Genomic DNA, 20,159 nt, shown 5'->3' with positions numbered 1-20,159 from the left:
CCAGGTCTTGCTGTGTCCAGCTGGGTGCCAAAGACTCTGAGACCTGGGGCCCAAACCCCCCTGCTCAGGGAGCTCCTGGGCCAACCTGACCCCTAAATCTCCTACTATCCCTCCTGACGTGGCCACAATTTTTCTGCCCCACTTTCTTTTTTCTTTTTTTTAAAGATTTTATTTATTTATTTGACAGAGAGAGACACAGCGAGAGAGGGAACACAAGCAGGGGGAGTGGGGGAGGGAGAAGCAGGCTTCCCGCCGAGCAGGGAGCCCGATGTGGGGCTCAATCCCAGGACCCCGGGATCATGACCTGAGCCAAATGCAGACGTTTAACGACTGAGCCACCCAGGCGCCCCTCTGCCCCACTTTCTGTCCTTCACGCAGAAGGATGGCGGAGCCTTCAAGGACGACACAGCCAAAAATAATCAGGCCCCGACCTACCTCCCCAAAGTGGGGCAGCCCTGCCCAGCCACCTGGCACCGCAGAGGTAATTAGTGCATGTGGCAAATGAGGGTAATTAGGTCTGTGGGAACCAAACCACAGATCCAGGTTTGGGTTTGGAGGGGGCTCACGTGCTGCTTAACCCCACCCCCCACCTATCCCTGCTCCTGGGAGCTCAAGTCTATAACCCAGTGTCACTTGCCCTCCCACCCAGCCCCTTCACACCTTCCTGGGGACTCCTTGTTTAATGAATTAACCTTGGCCTTGTGCAGAAGTTGAGGTGGATCTGAATTTAAGGTGGGGTCTCTCAAGTGATGAAAAATCACCAATATTGAGTCATCAAATTCTCCTATGCCATGACCCCCATGCATCCACTCCATGCTGGGAGATGCCAAGTCCAAGAGAAGCCACAGCCCAGCCCTTGAGGTGCCTTCAGGCTGGGGGAGTGAGAGCTAGACACACACACCCCTAGTCCTTAGGATCAGGGTTGGGTCAGAGGAGGGAGGGTGCTGGGGAGAGTCTAGAGGGAGACATGGGAGGGCTTCTCAGAGAAGAGGGCATTGGAGGTGGGACTTTGAGGGATGAATAGGAGCTTCTCAGGATGCTAAGGTCTGGTGACTGGCCATGTCTGGGGGAACATGGAGAAAGAGGAGGAATGTGGCTAGAGGAGCATATAAGGGTCCCCTAGCTAAAGATTTAGAGATTATCATGCCAAGTTGGACCTATTTCTGTCCTTGAAAGCTCATGCCTAGTTGGGATCCTTCAAACCCTGAAAGAAAATCTTGAGAATTTGGCTCAGGATCAAAACCATATGCCCAGACAGCCAAGAATAAATATAATGTTTATGACAACCAGCATTTATTAAGTTCTCAGGGTCATGCCCTTTTCACACAAGGACTTGTTGGATCCTTAAAGGAAACTTCAGAAATGGGTACCATTTTTATGCCCATTTTATAGATGGGGTAACTACGGCACAGAGAGGGAAAAGTCTTCTTTAAGGTCACACTGCTAGTAAGAGGCAGGGCTGGGAGTCACTCCCTGGTCATATGACTCTGGAGACCACCAAGGACCAAGACTGAGGCTTGGGGATCCTCTCCTTCTTGAAACATTTAAAGAGTTGCTGCTGCAGGTCAGGCTTGCTCTAGGTGCAGACCCATGGAAGAGGTGGGCAGTAACCAAATCATGTCATAAACAGATCTGAGTGGCCACTGTCATCCACACCACAGGGTTGGGCATGTGGCTTTGGGAAAGAGTGACAGACTCCCCCTGATCTGGTGGGACAGAAACCCTCCAGGGAAGAGAGACAATTTAGCTTCAGTCCAGAGGTGGGTCAGCTTTAACTAGGCAGAGGCCAAAGTCTAACGCATAAGAGCCACTCTGCAAATGCAGCTTTCCTAGAGCCAAATAAACTGTCGAGTCTCTGCTCGGTCCCTTCTGTGACAGGAAGTTCATTTTCTTATATCCTCTCTCAGGCCCAAGGGAAAGTTATCACTTCTTATCAGCCACTCTGGCGTGGTAGCCTCTGTCCACCCTGTAAGGACATCCCTAGGCAGAAGAGGACTCAGGCTGGGGTGGGGGTGGCAGCTTGGGGCAGGCCCCTACCTGTCTCTACCCAGAGGAGGGTGAAGAGCTGCTCATGTTACCTGGATTCTCCTGCCTCCTCCCTCTATCCCCAGCCCTGCAAGCATCAGCCCATTCTCCAGGTGAAAAAAGTGAAGTCCACACTGATAAAGCCACTCTCTCAATTTGTACTTGAGTAACCCAACTTCAGGTCAGGGCTGCTCAAGGCGAGCCCCAACCCAACTCCTCCTGGAGGCCTGAAGGGGGCCCAGGGAAGTGATTCAACTCCCCACTCTCCCTCATGTTGTTGCCTTCTGCCCACAAAGGAGTAAAGTCTGCCTGGGCCCCTCTCCTGGCCACCCTCACAGAATGGCCGCCTGGCCCTGGCTCTGCAGCCGGCCAGCACTCAGCACACCCTGAGTGGCTTCCAGAAGCCTCGGTCCTGTGGGCAACTTTCCCAGTTACTTTTTTTTTTTATTTAATTATTTTTTTGGTAATAAGGAAAAGTCACTCTTTGCACAGAACAGACGGTATTTTCTTTGTTCCCCACAATGTTCAAAGCGTTTTGTGGCTTCAGGCCTGAAAGCCAAGCCAAATCCTTTGCTTGTGCAGATGCCTTATGAAGTTGGAAGCAGCTGGGGAAACTGAGCTTGAACCTCAGTTTCCCCAGCAGGGGTGAGCAGTTCCTCTCATACTGGGGCTTGGGGTTCCAGGATAGGCTAGCCCTCCAAAGAGTGCTCAGACCTGGCCGCGATGGAAGTAATACACAGATAATACAGATCAGGGATCCCAGAGAAAGTGATGGGGGCCCAGTGCAGAACACTGCGAGATCCCTTCCAAGCCCCAGATAGTCAGAGAAGCTTCCAGGCAAAGAGGGGCCAGTGGAGCTGAGCCTGGAAGGACAAGGCAGAATTTACGCCGGCAGAAAGGGCTTTCCAGGTGGAGGGAAGAACTTGGGCAAAGGTAACTCCATCTTGGCCTGGGAATAAGTCTCCAGAAACAACATGACCTGGAATTCACCTAAAGGTAATTTGAAGATAGCTCCCAGCCCAGATGGATGATTCTTGTCAGGGGGAAACAGAACGAAAAGAGGGAAAGGAGATGGGACAGAGGAGACGAGAAGCAAAATCTCTGAGGTGGTCGGAAAGTTCAAACATGAGGTTCCGAGCGTTAGGGATCTGCAGGCCTTGGTTCGGGAGAGCTGCAGAGCCTCTGTCCATGAACCCGATGGCCCTGCGTGACTTTGGAGGAGTCCAGAGAAAGGACAGCCACAGATGGACAAGTGGGTCCCACAGGTAGACTCAGGCCTGGGGAGGCTGATCCTGGCTCATTTCGAGAAGGATCCTCTCTTGGCAAGTGTAAGAAGGGCTCTCCCTGACCAGAGATGGCAAACCCAGGCCTGAGGACCTCCAGGGGATTCACTCATTTGGTGGGAACTGGGCCCCAACATTCCATCTTCCCTAGGTTCTTGGGACCCTATAACATAGCAATACTGATAATTCCACCATGGGTGGCATCCTTACCTTCGCTCTCTTGGGAGACAAGGTGGGCAGAAGGCCCTCCCCAACTGGCGATCAGAGCTGGGGGGAAGTCAGGAAGGATTCTGAACGGGGCACCGCTGATCAAGCCTCATTAACTGCCTACTCTTTGCCTCTCTCAGCCTCTTCTAGCTCTCTCCCAGCCTGTGTCTCTTTCATTTCCTGGTAACACCCAGGGAGCACCTACTGTGGGCAGGCACCCACCTCTGTGCGGTAGAGGTGCCCCTGCCCCAAATCCCTGTCAGGTGGACAGGGACTCCCATCAAAAGCAGAAGGTCATGACCTCAGGCAGTGAGAGCCCGGGCAGCAGTGACCTGGAGGGTCAGGGCCACCCCTGACAGGACGATGAAGCCACATTCTCCACCTGTCTGTCTCCAGTGTCTCTCCCCGATATCTCTGCCTCTGGGTCGGGGTCTCTGTCCCCATCCTCCACCCCCAGTCCCTCTTCCCCGCCCTTAACCCCCTCCGGGCCGGTCCTGTCCCCCCTGCCTCCCGGCTTCCGCCCCTCCCTCTCCCCCTCCCCGCCGCCGCGGAGGGCCGGCAGGGGGCGCTGCGGGGCGGCCTCGGCGGCCCCGGGAGGCGGGGCGGGCGGCGGCCGCGTCGGGACCGGCCGCGATGGGACCGGAGGCGGCGCGGGCGGCGGCGGAGGCGCAGACAAAGGCGCGGGCGGTGCGACGGGCGGCGCGGAGGGCGGCGCGGAGGGCGCGGGCCCCGGAGCCAGCAAGCGAGCGGGGCGCCCGGCTGCGGGGAGTCGGCGCCGCGGGGCAGCACCCGACTCGCGCCCGGACACTCGCGGGGCGCCGAGCTCGCAGGGTGAGCCCGGCTGTCCGAGCCTGCGCCGGGGACGCGGGGGGCCCGAGCTGCCAAGGCCAGGGGGAGGGCGCGGGGGTCCCCGAAGTTCCGGACAGGGAGGCTGGGGGCGGCTTGCGGAGCCCCGAAATTCCCGGGCTTGAGAGGGCGCAGGGGCCCCGAAGTTCCGGAGTCGGGGTCGGAGAGGGCACAGTGCGAGGGTTCCCAAAGTTCCGGACCGGGCGTTGGAAGAGGCTGCGGTGTCCCCGACGTTCCGGGCCTGGGGTAGGAAGGCGGCACGAGGGGATCCCGAAATTCTGGACCCGGGGCTGGAGAGGTGGCAGGGAGTCCCCGAAATTTAGGAGTCGGAGGTGGCGCGAGGGATCCCCGAAGTTCTGGACCTGGGGTTGGAGGGGGCGGAGAATGTGTCCCCGAAGTTCTGGACCCGGAGTTGGGTCGGAAGTTCCCGGGTCGAGGGTGGCACTTCCCGAAGTCGGGGCGCGTATTGGGCGCCCCGCTTCTGACGCGGATGGGAACTCCTTCCTTACTGAATATCAGGCCCCCCGGACTGGGGCTCATGGGGTGGGGCTTCGCCCCCACACGCGATTGGGGATCGTGGGCACCGGGCGGGGTCGGGGCCTCCTCCGGGAGCCCCGCGGGCCGGCGGCGTCCGAGGCACATGACTAGTTGGTGAGTAACTTTCCCCAAAGCTGCAAGTCGCGGCAGGACCGTCAGGGCCGGAAGGGCCTGAGTTTCTGGGACCCCTGCACCCTGGAACCCTGCTTCGCCCCAGGACCTGCTCCCAACCCAGGACAGAGCTGCCGCCCCTCCCCCACACAGGGGCTCCGATTTCAGACCCTGTGACCGGGGCAGCAGCTGCCCAGGACAGGGTGGGGGGGCATCCCTCCTCTGACCAAGGAGACCGCTCCGCGGGGGGCCTCCCTTCCCCCACTTTGCCACCTCCCTTCCCCAGGCCCCTCCTGGTCCCCTACAGATCCCCCGGATTCAGGTTTTGCGGGCACAGAGGTGAGGGTCAGGAATTCTCCAGGGCAGCCATTCCTGGTTTCTGTGGGGTTGTGGCTAGAGGCACCAAGAGGGGCTGGGGAGCCCCCTCTCCCAATCCTTGATGCCGCCCAGCCCTGCATGGTATTGGGATTGAGTGGGTATGGGTGATCAGGTAGTGGGTACCACGATCAACTTGTTTGGCTACATCTTATCTTTTTAACTAGGCTGGGAGCCCCCTGGGGATTTGGACTCTGACTCCAAGGTGTGCCTCTGCCCTAGAGTGGAAGCTGAGGGGTCCCCCTGTGGGTTCTGGAGGGGACTGGCCTCCCAGTAGGCACCTGGTGCTGCCCCACATTTTGATGGAGATCCTGGTTTGGGGAGTGATGAGTGAATGTGGCAGAAAATACCAAGCAGGGGTTCACCTTGGCCTTCTCTACCTAGCCCCAAGATTGAGGGGGTGTCACTGGGGGTCCAGTAACCAGCATGCTGAGAAGTTTATGCTGGGATATCAGGGGCTACCTGCCTCCTCTCAGAGAGCCATCTCCTGCTTGGGGTGTGTGGGGGCTTCCTCCAGTTGGAGAGGGACAGGGTCTTTTTGCTCTGAGTGATCTGCTGATTCCCTTACCTTTTTGATTGGCGTTCTGTGAATGGTGTACCTTGGCGGTGGGTCCTGAGGTTGGACCTGCTTGGTTTCCTTAAACTTGTCCTGAGGGACACTCACAAGCCCCCCCCCTCCCCACAGAGACTGAGCCTGCAGCTCCTGCTATCCCTCTGGCTGCCTCTTGGAGTCCACCCAGCCCAGCCTGACCAATGTCCACAGCCAGGTGAGCCCCTGCCTCCTCAGCTTGGCCCTGAGTCCCCTGGGGGATGCCCAGCCCCACTGAGAATGCTCTCCCCATGCAGGGAGCAGCCCATCTTCAGCACACGGGCGCACGTGTTCCAGATTGACCCGGCCACCAAGCGGAACTGGATCCCCGCGGGCAAGCACGCACTCACTGTCTCCTACTTCTATGATGCCACCCGCAATGTCTACCGAATCATCAGCATTGGGGGTGCCAAGGTCCTGGCAGGGCCTGGGTGGGGTGGCAGACTCCTGGGGTCTCAGAGACAGGCCTGGGTCTGGTCATTACCTTGCTGTGTGCCAGGGGGGCTGGGGGTTGGGAGGAGCCCAGAAGCAGTCTCCCTCCTGAAATGGCTCACACCAGGGACCTCCCAGGAGCTAATACGAAGTGACACCCTGGGGATTTCGTGTTCATTATTATCAGTCTCATCAACCTTGAATTTTGTTCTCCCCCTCTCCCCAGGCCATCATCAACAGCACTGTCACCCCCAACATGACCTTTACCAAAACCTCCCAGAAGTTCGGGCAGTGGGCAGACAGCCGCGCCAACACTGTCTATGGCCTTGGCTTTGCTTCTGAGCAGCATCTGACCCAGGTGGGCTTGCAGGATTACATGGTGGGCGGGACAGGGCTGGGCCTGGGTCTTCTCCCAGGTACACTGGGGCCCCTGGTCAGGTGCTGCAGAATGGGCCTCAGAATTAGACAACCTTCCTGGTTCCCTGGTTCATGTCTCAGCTCTGCTGGCCACCTACTCCAATTCTGGACACACCCTGCCCTTCTCTGGGTGCCTGGCACTGGCTGGGAGTTCCCTCACACACCCTAGCACTACCTTCATCATTGCCTCCCTCCACCCTCTGTTGTCTCCAGACTTCAATATTGTCTCATCCCATTGTTTCCCCCGATGGGTAGAGCTTTCTGATTCCTAATGAGATCGTGAGGATTCTCTTTGCTTCTAGAAGCTTTCATTTTCCTTTCAGATTTAGGTCTTGAATTAATTTCTGTTGGTGCTATAAGGCGTGAGTATTTTTTCCCACTGAGTATTCAGTTGCTCGTGGACCATTTTTTGAGATGATTTCCTCCCCCCATCCCCATGAATGGCACTGGCCCCTTTGCCTCAATCAAGGGACTGTCTGTGTGTAAACATTTTCTTGAAAAAATTATTTTCCAACTAAAGAAATTTATTTTAAAACGAAAAACAGTGTATCCTACCCACCCTAATTGGAAAACCAATGTCAGTGGTAAACATTAATACAATAGGAATGAGAACAGGGCAATTTAAGTTCTCACTGGGTACAGGTGTCCTCTCAGAGGCTCTGAGCCCAAGACCTACTTTCTCTTTGTTATAAAAAGATATTCACAAGTGTCCCGGGCATTAAAGACAGTACCCACCGGAGGCTCTCCTTGCTGAAATAAGCCTGACTGAGAGGAAAAGGGGAGCCCTTTCTCAAGGTGGTTCCATGTAATACACTTCCGTGAACACCCCACCCCCACCATGATGCTCTCAGTCTGCTCACCAGGACAACATTTTCCAAGCCTTCTGACCACTCTTCCAGTTCATGAGATGAGAGGATATGCATGGCTCCTAAAGCCCCTTCCAAAGTGACAGGGCTGGTGCTGGGTGGGGGTGACCAAGTGGGGCCCTGGGAGAGGGGGCTGGGTTTTCTTTGATTATTTGTTCTGCCGCCCCCCACCCCCCCGCCAGTTTGCTGAGAAGTTCCAGGAAGTAAAGGAAGCAGCAAGGCTGGCGAGGGAGAAATCTCAGGATGGGGGGGAGCTCACCAGTCCAGCCCTGGGGCTCACTGCTCACCAGGTCAGTACTCCCTGTCCCATGCCTGCCGGTCACTCAGCTGATACTGAGGGTCCAGGTGCTGTGCGGGTGCCCAGGACCAAATGCTCACAGATCGTGTAAAACTAGACCTACAGCAGGAGCCTTGGAGGGAAGTGTCAGGAGCACGTCCTGGGGGTCTGGCCTAGCCTTGAATCACGAAAGGCCTGGAAACCAGCTTAGTTGGCAGAGTAAAAACCTGGAGGTTGAAATAGCTAAGTAGGGGCCAGGCGGCAGAGTGAAAAACTGTCCTGGGAGCTTTCCCCCATTAATTCATTCAGCATAATTTACTGCCCACCTACTGTGTGCCAGGCCCAGGGCTGGGAAAGGGGGTTACAGAGGTGAAAAAGCAGGCTCCTGGTGCAGGCAGTGAATTCAGTCAGCCTGGTAGAGGGCTTCCTGTCTGAATCTTAAAAGCATGTTGAAATTTGGCCCCAGGGAAGGGCATTGCTATGAAGGGATGGCACAGACGTTTCACAGTGCTCCCCTGACCTTTGCAGATTTTGAATATCTCAGTGGGTTTATTTAGACTAGCCTGCATCGGGTGTGCTCCTGGGGGCTTGGTGAGAGCCCAGGCAGGCAAGGTGGGGTGTACAGTTCCCGAAACTCTGGCCCAGGGGTCATGGGAAGCCATGGAGGGTGGATGAGGAGAGGAGGGGCTCGCTCGCATCCCAGCGCTGGAAAGGACAACAGCCCCGACCCCAACCAGGACCTAACCGGTCCTTGACCGAAGCCACCCCCAGTGTGACCCCGCTTCTACCCACACCCTTAGGTGCCCCCAAGTCCCCTCGTCAGCGCCAACGGCCCCGGCGACGAGAAACTGTTCCGTAGCCAGAGTGCGGACGTCCCCGGCCCAGCCGAGCGCGAGCGGCTCAAGAAGATGCTGTCCGAGGGGTGAGGGGGGTAGGGCGGGCACAGGGCGTGGCGGGACGGAGGGCGCCGAGAGGACCTTCTCTGAAGCCGGTGCGGCGCGACGGGCCGCGGGATTTGACTGTACCCAAGGCCCGGGAAGGCCAGGGGGCTGACTCCGGTCCTGCCCCTTCTGGAGCGGACCTCGCCCCTCGGACGCGCTCCCCCTTTGACCACGCCTTCTCGGGGCGGACCCTGCCTCGGCCACGCCTCCCCGACCAAATTCAAAACCCACCCGGGCCTCCCAACCCTCACCCGGTTCTGAGCCCGCCCCGATGGGCTGACCCCGCCCCCCGGCAGGACCGCGCTCCCCCGGGACGTCCCCACCCATGGCACCGCCCCCGGCCCCGCCCCACCCCCTAGCTCCGCCCCGCCCTGCCCCTGTCCCCTACCCGGTGCGGCCGGCCTCGCCCCCGCCAACCGCCGCGTCCCTGCAGCTCGGTGGGCGAGGTGCAGTGGGAGGCCGAGTTCTTCGCGCTGCAGGACAGCAACAACAAGTTGGCGGGCGCCCTGCGAGAAGCCAACGCCGCCGCCGCCCAGTGGAGGCAGCAGCTGGAGGCCCAGCGGGCTGAGGCCGAGAGGCTGAGGCAGCGGGTGAGGGGACCCCTTCCAGAGACTCCGAGTGGCCCCGGCAGGCAGCTGGGGAGCCCCTGCCCCCGCATGTCCTCTCCGTCCTGGGTTCACTGCCTGGCTGTGTGATCTCTGCAGGTCGTTTCCCTGAGCCTCAGTTTCTTGTTCTGTATTATGGGTCTGAGAGAATGCCAACCTTTGTCAAACCCTAAAGTCCTACCTGCTGCGAGGTGGTAGCCCCAGTCAGAGGGGGTGAGTGCCTCGTCATGGGTGTGACGGAGCAAGGGACAGATTCCCCAGGGGTCAGGAGAGTGCAGGCTGGGTGTCAGGGGCTGACTTTCCTGTGCGCACAGGTAGCTGAGCTGGAGGCCCAGGCAGCCGCCGAGGCCCCCTCAGTCAGTGAGAAGGAAGGGCCAGGCCAGTCGCTGGAGCAGCTGGAGGCATTGGTGCAAACCAAAGACCAGGTGAGCACTGAGGGTGTGTCCCTGGGCTTCATCTTCCCTGACCTCCCACAGGGGAGCCAGGACCCCCAGAATAGACCCTGGGAACTCTTCTTTAGGAGATCCAGACGCTGAAGAGCCAGACTGGTGGCCCCCGTGAGGTCGTGGACACCACCGAGCGTGAGGAGACGCAGCAGAAAGTGCAGGTGTGTGTTGGCTGTCACCGGGTGGGGTGACTGCACAGGGGCAGCCAGTCCCCGCTGTGGGACAGACCTGGGATCTTTCCTTCCTGATGGGTCCTGGGCAGCTGTGTGCCTCTCTGAGCCTCAGTAAGTGGGGTCAGAGATTTACCTAAGGTTGTGAAGGATTGGGAGGACCAGGGGCATGGAAAGTCTGAGTTGCAGCCAATGTTTTGTAAAGGACAGTTGTCATTAGTACGATGTTTCATATTCTTTGATTCAACAAGAAATTTTTAAAAAGATTTTATTTGAGGGCGCCTGGGTGGCTCAGTTGGTTAAGCGACTGCCTTCGGCTCAGGTCATGATCCTGGAGTCCCGGGATCGAGTCCCGCATTGGGCTCCCTGCTCAGCAGGGAGTCTGCTTCTCCCTCTGACCCTCCTCCCTCTCATGCTCTCTGTCTCTCTCTCTCTCTCAAATAAATAAAAATAAAATCTTTAAAAAAAAAAAGATTTTATTTGAAGTAGAGCATGGGGGGAGAGGAGGGGCAGAGGGAGAGGGAGAAGCATGCTCCCTGCTGAGCAGGGAGCCCAACATGGAGCTCAGTCCCAGGACCCTGAGACCAAGCCGGAGGCAGATGCTTAACCAGTTGAGCCACCCAGGCGCCCCTAAACAATTTTTGAGTCCCTGCTGAATTGCCATGCTTCACCCCATCAAATCCTCAGGTCCAGGGGGCCTGCATTTGTACCCAGGTCTGACTGGCCTGGCTTTCACTGAGGACTTTATCTGAGAAATGTTCATGGCGCATGTCCTATGAGTCCAGCAGGTGAAGAGGGGGATCTGGGGACCCAGAAGAGAGAAGTTGGGGAAATGCTCCCTGTTGTCTCCAGGGCAGAGTGCTCAGCCTGTGCAGAGGCCCTGAGGTGGGGAGAAACTCAACATGTACAAGGACCCACAAGGAAGCCAGCGAGTCCGAGCTGGAATGAACAAGGAAAGGGAGGGAGGGATGTGATGTTGTTCCCAGCCTGATGGGTCACAGAAGGGTTTTGAGCAGAAGAGGGATGTGATCAGTTCTATTACCTTTAAATTGGCTAAGGGTTTAGGGAGTGTCTTGGGCAGAAGCTGCAGGGAGGATAAGAGATGAAGGGGGCATGGCATGGCCCAGAGTGGGGTCTGATGGGATGGCATTGTGATGCTGGATGCCCCAAGCAGGGCTGGTGACACTAGAAACTTGTTGGGACTCCAAATCTTGTCTACCCTCTCCCTGCAGGATCTGGAGACCCGCAATGCCGAGCTGGAGCACCAGTTGCGGGCAACAGAGCGCAGCCTGGAGGAGGCGCGGGCCGAGCGGGAACGGTCGCGGGCTGAGGTGGGCCGGGCCGCACAGCTGCTGGACGTCAGGCTGTTTGAGCTGAGCGAGCTGCGAGAGGGCCTCGCCCGCCTGGCAGAGGGCACGCCCTGAACCTGGCTGCAGGGTCTGCGTGGGAGCTGGGGCCCGCGGGAGCTGGTTTTAGACGCATGATTCCCGCCTGGGGCACGAGCCAGGCCGCGGGCGGCACAGTGGGCTGTTCACCCTGGCAGGGACTGGGGGCCCAACTCGGCCTGGGGAGGGCCTGGCCACAGTGCCCCAGCTGGCCCTGGCCGCTCACAGCTCAGGGGCCATTTCGGGGCTTTTCATTGTGTAGAATTTCTAGAATCCCCAGGGCGCGTGCTGGTGCCCAGATTACATTTCTAAGAGTGGCTGCGCATGTGTGTGTTATGTGGACACCCAGGCATCTAACCGCCGTCACTGGACCCCTCTACCCGCTTTCTCTTCGATGCACCTCAGCTGCTCTCTTTGTAGGGCTTAGTAAAGCCACTTGCAGGTGAGAAGAGTAAGTTTCAGAGCCTGAGGAGCAGGCCCAGGCCACACAGCCAGGAGCCCAGCTCTGCCCAGCATAGCTGTCCCCACCCCCTTGGGCTCAACTCCTGTTGTCTGGACCAGTTTGCCCTTAAGTGGCCCTTGGTTAAGCACCCCTCCCTTTACTCTGGTACAAGCCCCAAATTCCACCAGGTAGGCAGGTGGGGAAGCTCCTAGAACATGGTAGGTGTTCACTACACACAGGCATCCTGTCACTGAACTTGATGGCCACGTTTGGAAATTGGTGCCCTTGCTGTGCCCATTTTCCAGATGAGGAAACTGAAGCCCCCCCGGGGGGGGACTTCTCAAACCCAAGGTCACCTGGCCAGCACTGTAGTTCAAACCTTTGGCCTGGCCCGACGGGAATGGAGAACTGGGGGTAGGGTGGGGGTGACATGATGTTCTGGGGGCCTTGGGAAGCACCAGCAGCTGAACCCTCCTCCCCTGCCCCCACTCCCGCAGAGTCAGACTGGGGAAGTCGAGAGACCCATTTATTAAGTGACTCCTGCAAGCAACACACCTTTGCTCTGGGGCCCTGTACATCCACTACCCCCCCAGGTGACCCAGGGTCACTATGTGTGGAGCTGGGCCCAACCTCATAGCCAGTGTTCCTTCCTCGTCCACAGCCTGACCCTTGGCAGGGGCTCTGAGAAGGGGCCAGCCGGGGGCTGCAAGGTGGAAAGCTGTGTGGTGCACAACATGGGTGTCCCTGGGTCGAAAGGACAGCGACTGAGCAGGCCCCGGGGGGAGGGGGGGAGCCCTCCGACCGTCAGTTCCGGGAAGGAATCCCAGGAGGTGCCAGTGGGGGCCACGTGGCGCTCAGGCCTGACCCTGGCTGGGCGCCGGGGCTGAGTGCGCTCCAGGTGGGGCCCTGGGTGGACGCCCCCGGCGGCTGGCCCCGCCGGCCTTCTGCCGCCGCAGCACCTGCTCCACCTTCTCCTTGAAGCGCCGGTTCTTCTGCTTGATCTTGGCCAGTTCAGCCTTGCGTCTGGCCTCCAGGTCGGGGTCCTGACATGGGAGGACCCGCAGGTGGCTGAGCTGCCCAATCTGCCCCCTGCAAGCCCTCCCCCCATGCCCACCTGCCAGCTCAGCCCTCACCTTCCCCTCCAGGATCAGCTGCTTCCGCTTATTGATCTCCTTCTTTTCGTCAAAGTTGGCTGCCTCCAGTTTCTGGGGAGGGAAGGAGAGGCCATCATGGAGGCCCTCGTGTCAAAGGGGGCACCCTGGGCCCCAAGGCCTCCAATACTCACGATTTCACACTCCCTCCGCACCACATTGACCTGCGTGAGGATCTGCAGCACCTTGGCCTCCTCCACAGAGAGCTCCTCCAGCTTCTTCTCTGTAGGGGCAGGGGTCCCAGGGGGCGGGAGAGGGCAGACAAGACAAGGGGAGGGATTCTGGCTTGGGAGTGAGCTCCCCATGCAGTGGGGCATGCAAGAATGGGGTCATATCAGAAAAGGGTCAGGTGGACGAGATCTGGGATTGTAGACCTAAAGGAGATAGGCTGTCCTTTATTGGTTGCTGTTAGCAACACTATGAATTTGACTGGAAGTATTTTTTTTTTTAAACACTATCCTTTAGGGGAGCTCAGCTGGCTCTGTCAGAACAGCGTGCGACTCTTGATCTTGGCATCATGAGTTCGAGCCCCATGCTGGGTGTAGAGATTACTCAAATACTGTCCTTTGCAGTCCAGAGATTCTGAATTTTAGGGCAGTCTGTACAGTGATTACAGATTTTCCAGTGCTTCTTGGTCTGGGCTAGACGTTAAAAACCACCCAAGGGGGTTTTTAAACATACCCAGACCCTGGCCCTGGGGCCTCTGGCTCATCCACAGGGACCATCCATACATCCCAGGCTGAGAAACCAAAGTCCCTTCCCACCAGATGTGGCTTTCGGCAGGTGAGGGCCACTGTGGGAAGCTTCTTTTGATAACTGGGCTAAAAACCTTCATTTGGGGTTGCACAGGATGGAAGGTGCAGTTTAAGTTCTGCTCAGTGAGTAGCCCGGCAGGTGTCTGAGGGGGGTGAGTGGGCATTGCACCCAGAAGCACCCGCCTCCCCCCAGCCCCTCTCCCGCCCCTCCACTCACTGATCTGCTCCTCGATGGCATGGACAAGGTGGATGTCATACTGCGTCACCAGGGTGATGGCCTGTCCTTGCCGCCCTGCGAGGACACACCACGGTTACCTGCTATGAGGTAGGAGCCGACAGAGACAGGCTGTGACCACTAGGCAGCTCAGGGCCCCTCTTGGTGGGAACAGAGTGAGGGCTCGGTGAACGGGGTGAGGGCAGGTCCCTCCCAGAGGAGACACAGGACACCAGGAGAGGCGGCTCTCCTACCAGGCTGGCCTTACTCGGGGGCGGGTGATGGGGCTGACTTCCCTCTGCGGCACGGCTATCAGAGTTTTGTTAGCGATAAGGCTCGACGGGCCTCAGCACAGGGCTGCGCACATGGGTTTCTCCAGCCCCCATCTCTGGGAGGGTGATGGTGTTGGAACAGCGCTCACAGCTGGCAAGGCCCGTGGCCCTTGGAGCATCACCAAACAGGCGTCATTCTTGCTACCTGTCATTTGCTGAGGAGATGGGCCCAGAGCTGATGTGACCTGCCCCCAGGCCACAGGACAGGAGAGAAGGGCCAGGCCCAGTCTGGCCACCCCAGAATCCCTGCCTCTCCCCACTCCAGGCATGACAGAATCTCAGAAACCAGAGCATTCCTGCCTCTGCTTTCAAAAGGATGATTCCCCCAATTTGTGAACACTGCCTCTCACCTGCGGGCTCTATCCCCACATCTTCTCCCACCGGCTCCTGACTTTGGTTCCTCACAGGGTGGGCAGGCTGGAGGGACATGGGTCCGAAGGCCACCCCACTCTGTCCACTCACCTGCACGGGCCGTCCGGCCGACTCGGTGTATGTAGATCTTGGGGAGCCCGGGGGTGTTGTGGTTGATAACCACCTGCACTGTGGGAATGTCCAGGCCCCTGGAAGCAGAGGCCAGTCAGTGCCACCGTCCACGTGGGGAAACCAAGGCGGGGACTCATCCCAGGTCACTCAGCCGTGAAGTCGGGACTGCCCCACTTCTTGCCAGGGTCAGCCCTCTGGTCGCTCTGTGGGGGTACCACTGGGCCGGCACCGGGGAGGGAGTACCCTGGGGCCGCTCACCGGGAGGCCACGTCCGTGGCAATCAGGATCCTGTAGATGCTGGACTTGAATTTGGCCAGGGCAGCAAAGCGTTCTTTCTGTGGCCAAGTCGGGGAGAGAATTGGGAAGAACAGGGGTCAGGTGGCATCTCAGCAAATGTTTGAGCACTTACTGTGTGAGGCCTGGGAACAGGATGGAGTCCAGGCTAGTCCCACCCTCCCGGGGCTCACCCATGAGGATAGACCAAGGCAAATGGGTGGCAGGAAGTGTTCTAGGCAGAGGGAAGAGTGTGGGCAAAGGCCTGAGGCTGGGACAAGTTGCCAGGGATAAGGCTAGGGATGGCGGGGGGGAATCTCTGGGGCAGCCTGGTCCCATACCTGTTTCATCATGGAATGCAGAGCCACAGTGGGGAAGTTGAATTTACGCAGCATCATGCACAGGATCTGGCAGGTCCTGGGGGGAAGGACACACTGTCAGCCTCTCCAGAGCCAGGGTCTTGGGAAGGCACTCTGCCCCAGTGCACCCCAGGACCGCAAGTAGGTGGCCCTGCACAGCTGGTGAAGGAGAAGCAGGGGTGTGGGGTATCGCGCTTGCTGACATCCTCTCTGCCGACCCCTTCCCTGGCCTAAGCCAATGAGAGTCAGCCCTACCTCCAGACTTTCCTCTTCTGGTAGCCAATAAATTCTTGGGGGGCGGCAGCCACTCAGGAGGTCTCCTCCATGTGAGGTAGGCAGCCTATCTACTCTGGCTCATGCTACAGCTTCCTAAAGACCTCCCCAAGAGCTTCAACGGATTCTGAAGGCCCCTGGGACTGTAGAGAGGAGGGCCTGGTTGTCGGAGCCAATGTGCTGGGCCCTAGTGACATTAAGTCCCGATACAGTGAAGAGGCTGCTTCAAGGCCTTCCCGGCTGCTGCAGAGGGCTTCTGGGGAACAGCCAGAGGACCCTGTACCTTCTGGTTAAGAGCAGGTCTGAGGAACCCCAAATCCTGGTCCTGCCTTCAGAAGGGGTGGCCTCAGCAAATTGCTTGACCTCTCTGAGCTTCCTTGAGTGAATCCTCTGAAATCTCTGGTCTGAGCAGAGGCCCTGGAGTGCCAAGACAGGCGGTGTGCCTCGTACCTCGGGCCTTCGGAAAGGGCTATGGGAGGGCGTCTGAGGAAGAGAGAGGCAGGGCCATGCTCACTTGCACGTGTTGGTAAAGATGATGATGGACCAGTCCTCGTGCTCGTCCTGGAAGTTCTGAATCAGGTGGACCAGATAGGCATCCTTGACCTTCTCAGGCACCAACAGGTAGCGCTGGTCCAGCTGTTCTACTGTACGTACCCTGGGGATGGCGGGGGGGCTCAGTTTCCCCTACTGCTGAATGGAGCTAATGCCCCTCACCGTCCGAGTGCAGTAACCTCTGTTGGGTGTGGCCCCCCACCCCTTGCCTGCCCTGCCCTGCCCCTCGGGACCTGGCTGTGGACTCACGGGGCCTGAGCCTCCCAGAAGAAGGGCTGGTTGGTGGCCAGGCCCTGAAGCTCTCTGAGCGTGTCTGTCAGTGTGGCGCTGAAGAGCAGGGTCTGCCGGCGAGTGGGCACGGCTGCCAGGATGGCCTCCAGGTCGACGGTGAAGTCGGTGCAGCCCTGCTCCAACAGCCGGTCTGCCTCATCCATCACCTGCAGCACCAGTGGCCGGGGGTAGGGGAACTGGGGTGAGAGTGCTGTCTGGGGCCTGCTTCCCCCACATGCCTCCTTCCCAGCTTTGCACATGGGCCCTGGAGCGTTCTCCCTCTAGGTCTCGGACATCTGCTCCCTCAAGCATTTCTGCGCCTCAGAGAGGCCCTGCCCCCCACCACCCTGGCTAGTACAGGCCACCTCTTGTTGATCCCTCAGCTGTCTTTGTCACCCTTCCTAAGGCTCTGCTGGATGGCCTGCGGGACACATGTCCCAAATAGATGAATCCGGGCCCCAGACCGACTCACCAGGAAACGGATCTTCTTTATGCTAAAAGTGTTGGAGCTACGGAGGTGGTCAGCCAGGCGCCCTGGTGTGGCAATGACCACATGTGGTTTCCGGGAGAGCTCCAGGGCCTGAGCCACCATATCTGCAGGTGGAGTGTGAGAGGTGGGTCTGGGTGGGTGGCCTGAGGCCGCGGGGGGTCCCCTACCCAGAGCCTCCCTGGGCCCTCTGTACCCATGCCGCCGACAATGATGCAGTCTTTCAGGCCCAGAGGCTTCCCCAGGACCCGGAACTGCTCTGCAATCTGGTAGGCCAGCTCCCTGTGGGTGTGAAGGGGCCAGGCTGGGTTAGATAGGGGTTCTGTGCCTGCCTCCCATTCCCATGTCCATCCCTCAGACCTCCTGACTGGCCCTCTCCTGTTTACACACCCACCACAGCTCCCAGTTCCCTCTCGATAAAGGCCCTGATACTGAGCACTGGAGCCCTGTTGTCGGCTGGGACCCAGACATCCCACGGCCCCTCTCCCACCAGTTCCACCCAAACTGGCCTCTCCTCCTCAGCAGTGGCCTCGACACCACAGTCACCAAAGCCCGAGACCTAAGCGTCAGTCCCCTCTCCCCTGGGGCTGGTCAGTGTCCATGTCCTTTCTTCCCTACCCCTCAGCCCCAGCTCTGCCCAGGCCTCTCCTTGGCCCATGTGCCCACTTCCTGTCCTCCTGTCTTGCCCTCTCCTGTCGACATACTCACAGAATTGGTTCTAACTCTCAGACTTTTCTCAAGTTGGCTCTAACCTGCCCGGCCCCAATTACCCCAAGTTCCCTGCCTCTCTCACACCTCTGCTCGAATACACTAGCAGTTCCCTCGGCCTAGAATCTCTTTCCCCAACCTTGTCCCTTTGAGAGACCCCTGTCATCCTTTAAGGCATCCCGGGAATGAAGCCTTCCTCGCCAGGCCACACCCTCACAGCATACACACTCTCCTACTGGCATTAGAGGACTTACCATGTCAACTGCCGTATTTGTCTGCCCAAGAACATGAGATGTGTCTCCATCTTGGGCTACAAGACTACTGATAACTCCTGTCTAGCCGGGGCTTGCCATGAGACAAGCCCTGCGCTCAGCACTTCTCACACACTATCCTGGTTAATTCTGTACCTCCCTTAAGAGACAGGAATGATTCTGTCCCCATTTTATATGTAGGGAAAGTGTGCTCAGAGAGGTAAAGGTGCTTGCCTAAAAACACAGATGGTTAACTCACCCAGAAAGCCTGTGGGGGGCTCACCTGGTGGGTGTCAGGACGAGGCAGAAGATGCCATAGGGATCCTCAGACAGCTTCTGTAAGATGGGCAGGACAAATGCTGCTGTCTTGCCACTGCCTGTCTTGGCACAGCCCAAGCAGTCCCGACCTGGGCAGAGGGCAAAGGAACGTCAACATACTCCAGGTGTAGACAAGTGTTCTACTGGGCACAGTTTAGAATAGCTAACGTTCCACGAGCAGTTACCGTATGTCCAAAACTGGCCTATGTCATTTACATTCTGGGCATACAGACAAATTCTCAGAGGGTGCGACCATTATTGTCTCCACTGAACAGGAAGGGAAATGGAGTCTCAGAGGTGTGCCCAGAACACACAACCAGTGAGTAGCAGGCTGGAGTGGAACCCACATCCATCCGACCCAAGATGCTACTACTACTTTTTTTTTTTTTTAAGATTTTATTTATTTATTTGACAGAGAGTGAGAGAGCACAAGCAGGGGGAGCGGCAGAGGAACAGGGAGAAGCAGGCTCCCTGCTGAGCAGGGAGCCCGACTCAGGGCTTGATCCCAGGACCCCAGGATCATGACCTGAGCTGAAGGCAGATGCTTAACTGACGGAGCCATCCAGGCGCCCTGCTATTGGTCACTATCTCATTTTGACTCCCTCACAGAGCATCCCGGCTTAGGGAAACCTGAATGCCCTCCCCCAATCTGCATCCTAGGCTCCCTTACTGATTTCTTCATCTTTGTTTATTTAATCCCTCAACCCTCAACTTGGTACTTCCTAGGCTTCCTAAGAGCATCTGTCTGTCTCTCTCTTTTTTTTATATATAGAGAGAAAGCGCGGGGAAGGGGGAGAAGCAAAGGGAGAGGGGGAGAGAAAGAATCCCAAGCAGGCTCCACGCAATGCTGGGCTTGCTCTCGACCCTGACAACATGACCTGAGCGGAAATCAAGAGTCTGACGCTTAACCGACTAAGCCACCCAGGTGCCCCTAAGAGCATCTCTTTAATGGCAAACTGGGTTGGGCCAGAGTGGGTAGCAGAGGATTCATGGGACCAGAGTCCTGCATTTACCAGTAATCTTGACCTCAGTTTCCATTTGTGGTTGTTGTTTTTTAAAAGATTTTATTTAGTCATTTGACAGAGAGAGACACAGCGAGAGAGGGAACACAAGCAGGGGGAGTGGGAGAGAGAGAAGCAGGCTTCCTGCGGAGCAGGGAGCCTGACGCGGGGCTCGATCCCAGGACCCTGGGATCACGACACAAGCCGAGGCAGACGCCCAACGACTGAGCCACCCAGGCGCCCCCTCAGTTTCATTTGTAAAATTAAGATGGTAATGCAAACTACCAAAGTTTTCCAACAGTATCGACTAGTCATTCATCCCTGTGCTCTGAGGTCACGAAAGTTCTGGGATTACATCACTTGTGTGCGGACACAGAGGGAGTCAATTGTGCATTCCAAACGCTAACACTGCCCAGTCTACCTTTGGGACCCAGGCTCGCCCATAACGCCCAAGCGTATCCCTCGCCTCGCAAGAGTGGCGTGGGTAAAGGCTGCGCGAAGGAAAGGGAGCCGATAGAGGGGGAGGGGCTTCCTGGGGAAGAGGACAGGCCACACTTACCCTCTAGGATGGCGGGGATGCAGCCGAGCTGTACAGGCGTGGGCTGCTTCAAACCCAGCTGCCGACATTGTTCCACAAGCCACGATGACAGCCCCAGCTCCGCAAAGCCAGCCATCCTGCCCGCCAGACCCGTGTGAGCACCCGTGTGAGCTGTGCTTTCCGGCGCGTACCGATGACGTCACAGAAACCCTCCCGTTTACTGGATCGCTAGCTGCGTGG

At 58.0% G+C, this 20,159-nt stretch overlaps 2 protein-coding genes across 3 annotated transcripts; one reads left to right on the top strand and one right to left on the bottom strand.

Annotated features, from left to right (window-relative positions):
- The first annotated feature begins 4,210 nt into the window (after positions 1-4,210).
- On the top strand, positions 4,211-11,829 carry HOMER3 (homer scaffold protein 3). 2 transcript variants are annotated; one of them, XM_006748490.2, is made up of 10 exons: positions 4,211-4,346; positions 6,070-6,151; positions 6,231-6,387; positions 6,632-6,763; positions 7,871-7,978; positions 8,766-8,887; positions 9,340-9,496; positions 9,826-9,936; positions 10,032-10,118; positions 11,360-11,829. In XM_006748490.2, the coding sequence occupies exons 2-10, from the start codon at positions 6,138-6,140 to the stop codon at positions 11,549-11,551; spliced, it is 1,080 nt and encodes a 359-aa protein (XP_006748553.2). In that variant the 5' UTR covers positions 4,211-4,346; positions 6,070-6,137; the 3' UTR covers positions 11,552-11,829. The 2 variants fall into 2 exon arrangements, with proteins under 2 accessions (XP_006748553.2, XP_030875375.2); XM_031019515.2 differs by lacking the exon at positions 4,211-4,346 and adding an exon at positions 4,706-5,012.
- Positions 11,830-12,467: 638 nt separating this feature from the next.
- DDX49 (DEAD-box helicase 49) lies at positions 12,468-20,110 on the bottom strand. Its single transcript, XM_006748492.3, has 13 exons — positions 19,941-20,110; positions 18,346-18,469; positions 17,300-17,385; positions 17,089-17,210; positions 16,596-16,783; positions 16,309-16,449; positions 15,504-15,579; positions 15,148-15,224; positions 14,869-14,966; positions 14,078-14,152; positions 13,240-13,328; positions 13,088-13,159; positions 12,468-12,997 (listed from the first exon to the last, which is right to left on the bottom strand). Exons 1-13 carry the CDS (start codon positions 20,053-20,055, stop codon positions 12,809-12,811), a joined length of 1,452 nt encoding a protein of 483 aa, XP_006748555.1. The 5' UTR covers positions 20,056-20,110; the 3' UTR covers positions 12,468-12,808.
- Positions 20,111-20,159: the final 49 nt, after the last annotated feature.

This window comes from Leptonychotes weddellii, chromosome 1 (assembly GCF_054177405.1).
Source record: "Leptonychotes weddellii isolate Sample4059 chromosome 1, ASM5417740v2, whole genome shotgun sequence".
In the NCBI taxonomy this organism is placed as follows: Eukaryota; Metazoa; Chordata; class Mammalia; order Carnivora; family Phocidae; genus Leptonychotes; species Leptonychotes weddellii.
This window is presented reverse-complemented; position numbering and strand designations above follow the sequence as displayed.